This window comes from Desmodus rotundus, chromosome 5 (assembly GCF_022682495.2).
Source record: "Desmodus rotundus isolate HL8 chromosome 5, HLdesRot8A.1, whole genome shotgun sequence".
Taxonomy (NCBI): Eukaryota; Metazoa; Chordata; class Mammalia; order Chiroptera; family Phyllostomidae; genus Desmodus; species Desmodus rotundus.
Window position 1 is genome coordinate 157548621 of NC_071391.1, and position 7264 is coordinate 157555884.

The 7264-nt window shown below is 45.5% G+C and overlaps 1 protein-coding gene across 2 annotated transcripts; it reads left to right on the forward strand.

Annotated features, from left to right (window-relative positions):
- The first annotated feature begins 484 nt into the window (after positions 1–484).
- Positions 485–6549, forward strand: TTC32 (tetratricopeptide repeat domain 32). Of its 2 annotated transcripts, XR_006654448.2 has the most exons (4): positions 485–956; positions 5468–5634; positions 5892–6017; positions 6386–6549. XR_006654448.2 is itself a non-coding variant. In XM_024553090.3 (3 exons), exons 1-3 carry the CDS (start codon positions 805–807, stop codon positions 6511–6513), a joined length of 447 nt encoding a protein of 148 aa, XP_024408858.2. In that variant the 5' UTR covers positions 487–804; the 3' UTR covers positions 6514–6549. The 2 variants fall into 2 exon arrangements, 1 of the variants encoding a protein (XP_024408858.2); XM_024553090.3 differs by lacking the exon at positions 5892–6017 and having other exon boundaries at positions 487–956.
- Positions 6550–7264: the final 715 nt, after the last annotated feature.

Here is a 7264-nt window from a genome sequence, read left to right on the forward strand (position 1 = left end):
ATCTCCTTGGTTAATTCCTACGTATTTTATTCTTTTTGATGTTATTGTAAACGGAATTTTTATTTTTAAAAAAAATTTCTTCTCTGGATTGTTCATTTTACATAATTTTTAAGTGAATTAAATGTACTTAAATTACTACCTGGGTTTCTTTTTGGCATAAACAGCCAAGGAATGTGAAGTAACATCCATTGACCACAGACTGTTGACGCATACTACTGTGTAATTAATGTTTACACCATTCCAAAGGTTCATAAAGGTTGAGAAGTTTGCAATCTAGGGTCTTGGAGCTAATAAAGTTTGAATTCGGACTCCGGACCACGGGACAACTGTTAATGGGAATCTGACACAGAATGTCTCAGGAAAACCAGAGCCTACTCAGAACCGGGGTGTTGTGCTGAGGGTGGACACTGGCACTGGATAGGTGCTACGATTACCCATTCATAAAACTAACCCAGGTTTCTTCCGCTTCCGCCGCCTCCCCACCCATACAAAGGGCAAGCTCCTTGCAACATTAGAGCACGGATTTGGAAACCAGTTTGGTGCATTACTTCTCCGGGAAACGAGGCTCGCGGGACGAGCAGTAACAACGCAACTGCACTTCCCAAGGGTTTCTCCAAGCTTTCTGGGCAGCCTTAACTCCCCTCCAGCAACTCAGTACAGATCTGGCCAGACGACGGGTCCTCAGAAGGCACAAACTGCCCCTCTGCGAGTGCGGGAGGTTAAATTCCGTGGTGCGGAAGTGACTGCGAAATCAACTCTGAAATCAACTCGCATTCTACACTGAAAGCTAGGCCTCCGACAACTATGGACGGGCAGCAGGGGCGAGCAAGCCGCACAACCCTAGCGCGTGCCCAGGCTCATTTCCAGAAGGGCGAATACGCGGAGGCCGAGACACTGTACTCCGCTTACATTCGCCAGTGCGCCTGTGCCGCTTCTGCGGGAGCACCTCTCGGGAGGTAACTATCGCGAGAAGTGCGGGCAGCCGTGTCTTTGCGGGATTAGGGGCCAAGGTCCTGCAGCCTGTTTGCTCTGCAACCTGAGCACAGGGGCTGCGGAACAGCGCCGGGGGGTGGGGGTGGGGGTGGGGGTGGGGGTGGGGGTGGGGGTGGGGGTGGGGGTGGGGGTGGGGGTGGGGGTGGGGGTGGGGGTGGGGGTGGGGTGGGGGTGGGGTGGGGGTGGGGGTGGGGGTGGGGGTGGGGGTGGGGTGGGGGTGGGGGTGGGGGTGGGGGTGGGGGTGGGGGTGGGGGTGGGGGGGGTGGTCCTGCAGGGCATCCCCTGCGCGTTGCTCCGAGACACCCTGGAGGGTGTCGGGATTGGGCTCATAGGCTGCCTTTCACCCTGGTTTCCCGCTGTTACTTTACTCTCGATCAAGGGACTCAGGATCGGTAGGGCTTTTCCACCCAATCTTTTAACAGTGGGATGGATAACCGAGACCTGGTGAAGAGGGGTGGGGGGAACACGGCTGGGCAGTGCTGCGATAGCGCACGGTACTGCGACCCCAACCACATTTTCACAGCAAGAGTGTTTATACTTAAACGTATTTTAAGTATATGGGAAATAGTACAATGAACCTGTAGGTAACCATGATTCAGCTTCGGTGTTATCACTTTACTAGACTGCAAATTATTTATCTATGGATGTTTCAAATGTATTTCTGTGTATGAAGGATTCCTAAAAAGACAACCACAATATCATCACATAATTCTTCATATCAAATATCAAGAAAGGTTCCCCCCCCCATTTATTGACTTCAGAGAGAGACAGGGAAGGGGGGGATAGGGAGAGAGAGTGAGTGAGAAAAATCAATTTGTTGTTCCACTTATTTATGCATTCACTGGTTCATTCTTGTATGTGCCCTGATTGGGGATTGAACCCACAACCTTGGCTCTCTGGACCACTCTCTAACCAACTGAGCTACCTGGCTAGGGCAATAAAATTTGTTTTGTTGTTTGGTTGGTTTGTTTTAATCAGATAGTTCAAGTCAGGATGCACATCAGGTCTCTTAGTCTATAGGCTCACCTCTTTTCCCCTTTGTGAACCCTGAGGAAGAAGGCACCTCCTAAGAAGGGCTCCTGGTGGATAAGTGGACTCCAAACAAACAAACAAACAAACAAACAAACAACCCCCCTCTCCTAAAACCCTAGCAGACATCTTTACAGAGGGGTTTCTCATGCAAACTGCACTTCAGGAAGAGGTCTGCACTGAACTGCCTGCCTGCCTGCATTGTGCTTCTGCCATCTGGGCTCTGGGCTGCCTTCCTGGAATCCTATTTCAATCAATAGGACTGAGGCTTTCCCCGTCATTGGAGATGCACCACTCTGACCAACCAGAGTGGCACTATTCTGACCAATGAGGTCAGTGCCTTTTGGGCCAAACCGCTAGGGTTTGGAGTCCTACTCTGCATGAGGACAGACCAGTCAGGTGCCAGGGGCAGGGACTTATATCTATATAAGCCTGCTGCCCTCTGGCTCTGTGAGTGCATGTTCCCTGTCCTTGGAATGTTGTGTTGCGCTGGCCGAGCTGAAACACTGAAGAGGTCTCTCCAGGGCAGACCAGCAGCAGGGAAAAGCAGACCATGCAGGAGCCGACCATCCTCGCCCTGGGGCTGCCTTTCAGCTGTGCGGTTCTCATTGCTGTGCTGTATCACAACTGAGCTGTTTTGCACTGAAGAAAGTTTCCTCCTTCACCACATTCCATGCTGGGGATCCCCGTTGGCGTTGAATTGGCACCAATGACCATTGGTTGACACCTTGTAGGTTGTTGAGGAAACCATGTCATGTGTCCTGAGAGTTACCCATATGTTGGACTTGTGGGACCCACCCCCCTGATGTTATTTAACATAGTCCTCGGTCTCCTACATTGCTTGCAAGTTGGTAGTTACATCTTGGGGTTTGATTCAATTCAGTTTCAGTATGGCAAGAATACTGTGTAGGTGGTCTGTACAACTACCAGAAAGCAGGTAGTGTCTGGCTGTCTTTCTTTTTGTGATGTTAGCTACCTCACCTACTAATACCAGGTCGCTCAAAGCTGCCTGGGTTTATGCCTGAATGTACAGCATTCACTCGGCCACATTTAGCCGTAGTTGTTCTGGATGACGTGGAGGGACCAGGACGAGAAAACAGAGAACAGAGGAGTTGAATGAACAGCCTTTTTGACAGTTTGACTTGTCTGCCCCATCACCCTCTTCTTCCCTCAAGGGTTTGTTTTTTCTTGAGAAGATGCCAGCTTGTCTTTTGTGTGTGACTTAAGATTTGCGTCTTTGTTAACTCCATATGTATTAAGCCAGGAAAATTGCTTTCTCTTTCAATAATACACCAGAATAATAGTTAATCAAAGTTTCTGAATAGGCAAGAAGATGGTACCACCTCCCCCCGCAAAATAATTAGTAAACATAGAAAACAGTTTTTTATTCTTATTTCAAGCCCTAAGAATAGGCTTACCTTGTAGGTTTCAAATAGTATCCATCAGCAACAAGTGTATCGATGCGGTCTAATGGTCTTGTTCCTCCTCCTCCTGCGCACACCTGAGCCTAAGACTGCACTTCGTGTTGGCAGGAAGTGTCATTTCTGCCCCTGCCTAGTTTAAGAAAGCAAGCCTGCATGGTTTAGCAGAAGGGAGTTCAGTGTGCTGGGATTGCAGTGCTGGCTCTGCCGCACAGCTTGTCCCTTCCCTCAGCCCCAGCGTCTCATCTGTAAAGTGAGCCTTCGGTTTCCTTGGAGTTCTGAAATTCTTCTAGGAACCCATGAATTGAAACCGAGTCCTCTGACTTTTTCCTTTACATGTATCTTTTAGAGGTTAAATTTATTTTAAAAATCTTGGGTCACTGAGTCATTTTGAACTAGTATTTGCAAACTTTGCCTTTCACTCTGAATGGTTTAATAACATTTTCTTTTACTATCCAAAAGTACAGCTTTAGCTAGAACCCAATGTCTAAATGTTTTTTTCTTTGCTGAAGTTAGCAAGTGCTAAAATCCACATTTGGATTAGGTAATCTAGTTAAATTACATTACCATAAATACTATTATTCCAAAAATCTCAATATTACAGAAAAAAACTTGGGCCCATGTCTTTAAAATAGGAAACAACTTCCACATGAAAAGAAGGCTTTTAGAATTTGTTGTAATGAGATCTAATTCTAAATAAACCTGCTAAGATCCTCTGAATATAAGAATTCATAACAAAGCTTTAAAACCTAGAGATTGAATGACTAAATCTTTACTGGACTCCTGAGGCTGCATTTTCCCCTAAACTCTTTGCAGGGTAGCAGCTAGCCTAGTGCCACAGCAGAACAAGTGAGCCCTCTTGTTCTCTCCCTTGTCACTGTGGCGCTAGTAGCATCCAGAAGTCTCTGTCAATCACAGCCCGTGGAAACAGGCATTTTCTAAAGCCACAGTGGCTCCTCTCCATTGTTAGTAAACTTGGACTTGAAGGAGACCCCTAAGCTGTGAGTACCGCTCACAGCGGCAATAGTTACAGCCCGTGTCTGACACGTCAAGGATGGAGATTAAGGGAAGTAACTTTTAATAACACTGACGGCAGTCAGTAATATTTTCTGAGGACTGTGGGGTGTAGCGAAGGAATGACAGATGAGTTTAGGCTGCGTCTCTCCTGTTTGGTTCACATTTGAGAATCCCTTTGGAAAAAAAGAAAGAGAAACAGAATCACCTCTGACCTGGAGCAGAGCCCCTGAATGTTGTCTGTGCAGAGGGCTTCTGCGGCTGGGGCTGGGTGGAGGGGGCAGGGTAGGAGGCTGTAGAACCTCTTGGGTTGGTGGCTGTCAGAGCGGCTTGGAGCCCTCAGCAGCACAGCAGATTCTGCACACAGGAGCCAAAGGGGACCGAAGCCTTGCTCTTCCAGTAGGGAGCCAGCCTGGCCTTGGCAGGATCTCAGCCCAAACTGGAGGGAGGGCGGGCTCTCCCCAGAAAGCACTCCCCGGGGATCTGCGTGTTGACTTTTCCCTTAGGGTTAACTTTGATTTCTTTATTGGTGGATCGTGATTTCAAAACTCATTGTTGTGGGATCCGTTACAATTTTGAGAATAAGATTGATGAATCACTTTGTGACAGGTTCATAGCAGACGGGACCCTGGGGCTGGCTTCCCCTCCTTGCTCAGCCTGAATCTGAGCAGTAGTCTTTGCCCGGCTGGCATGTGCTGAGAAAGCGAGCAGTGGCTCTGCTGCTGTATTCAGCCAAACAGGTTGGCAAGGAGCAGGGGCTCTGAGCACACTGTGGAATGAATGTGCTTTCCGACTGACGTTGTAATGCTATACACAAGTAGACAACGGGATTAAACAAAAATTGATCCACTGCCTTAATTTCTCTGCCCTCTGTTCCTTCAGCTCGGTTCCTCTGTGTGCATACTGCATGCTCTAGGCTATGAGTTTGGACAACATCCCAAAGAGAATGAAAGTGGAAGCGGGAGGAATTGGGTAACGCGCTGTGCTTAACGTGGACTTTCTGTTTAAAGCGAATGCAGCCCTGAGGACTTGGCTACTGCCTATAACAACCGGGGGCAAATCAAGTACTTCAGGGTCGACTTTGACGAAGCCATGGACGACTACACGTGTGCCATAGGAGTCCAGCCCGGTTTTGAAGTGCCGTATTACAACAGAGGGTTGATACGGTATAGGCTGGGTAAGAATGTTTCCCCCGTTTGTCCTTGATTACTACATCCGCCGACTTTAGAGCTCTTGAATGTTGTAAAACCAATGCAGTGCTCATAAAGGCTTAAAGTGATGTGAAATTTAGGTTTAGAGCCTGGAACAGCGGAGTCGTTCTGCGTTTCGTTTTGGCTGTGGAAGGGCGTTACAGACCACGGCGGAGAGCAGGGGTGGGAATCGGCCGTGGGTGCTGCACGGAGAGAGGGCAGCCTCATTCCTTGGTGCCCATAGGTGCCCAACTGCAAAACGAGGGTAATGCTGATGATCGCCTGTGAAACTCTCCTGAGTTACAATCTTTGAAGGCACACGGGGCGATGTGAAGTGAAGGAGGTTTAGAATCCTTGGCGTCAAGAGAGCGTATGTACTGTTTTATATTTAAAGTGTTAAAAAGAATGATTTCCTGCTTCCTAATTTTACTGTAATTATCTAAAATAGGTGATGTAATTTTGTTGAAATGCCATGATGATTTATGCAATTTACCTGCTAAATCTCAATAAATAAGCCCTTGGCTAATTTTAAGTATATTATTCTGTAAGGGCAGACAAAATTACTTTGATATAGGCACCCCTATATCATTATTAAGAGAAAAAAAATTCCTTCAGTAGGAGTGGTTGAAAGCTCATGAATATAAAAGCAAAAGTGTGTGTATCCAAGCTTTGCTATGAATTACGTAAGGAAAAACTCAGCTTCTTTTCTCTTTTCCGTTTTTTTGCATTCCGGTGCAGGGTACTTTGATGATGCTTTGGAAGACTTCAAGAAAGCATTAGACTTAAATCCTGGATTCCAAGATGCTATTTTGAGCTTAAAACAGACTATGCTAGACAAAGAAGAAAAACAAAGAAGAAATTATTGAAAACTTTAACTTTGAAATATTAATTCATGATCCTTATACTTGGCATCTCATTGTCTCTAATTTAAAGTAGGTATTGAGCTATTTTGATTTATATTTAAGAGGTTCATTAGCACTGGAAGTTAAATAATTGATTGAAGGTAGTTTTAGATTTAGTATTTATGTTAACTAGGTTTGCTTTTTATAAAGTATAAATAAGTAATGTATAATTGTATATTATTACAGTAAAATATTTAAAGAAATGTGTGGTGTTTTAGTAAAACAATTTTTTTGCTATATTTTTATTCCCAATTTTAAAAAAGATTTTATTTATTTATTTTTAGAGAGTGAGGGGAAGGGAGGGAGAAAAAAAGGGAGAGAAACATTGGCTACCCCTTGTATGCGCCCTGACCAGGGACCGAACTCACACTCCTGATAGAGTTCAAACTGGCAACCTTTTGCTTTGCAGGACGATGCCCACCCAACTGAGTCACATCAGCCAGGGCTCCAGTTTTTTATTTAAGAAAAATTTACATCTACAGAAAAGTTGAAGTGGAATATAGTAAACACCTATAAACTCTTCACTTAGATTCACCAGTTGTTAATATTGTTTCACATTTGCTTTTTCTCTGTAACTGAATGTATAAAATTTTGCCAAACCATGTGAAAATAGGTTGCAGGTTTACCAGTAAAATATTTACTGGTAAAGTACTGGTACCATAGTACTTTACCAGTAAATATTTTAGCCTGCATCTTCTAAGAATAGAGACATTCC

Coding starts and splice junctions, on each gene's coding strand:
- TTC32 (XM_024553090.3), top strand. CDS start 805: ATGGACGGGCAGCAGGGGCGAGCAAGCCGCACAACCCTAGCGCGTGCC. Junction 957..5,467: donor GCGGGAGCACCTCTCGGGAG/GTAACTATCGCG, acceptor TTCTGTTTAAAG/CGAATGCAGCCCTGAGGACT. Junction 5,635..6,385: donor GTTGATACGGTATAGGCTGG/GTAAGAATGTTT, acceptor ATTCCGGTGCAG/GGTACTTTGATGATGCTTTG.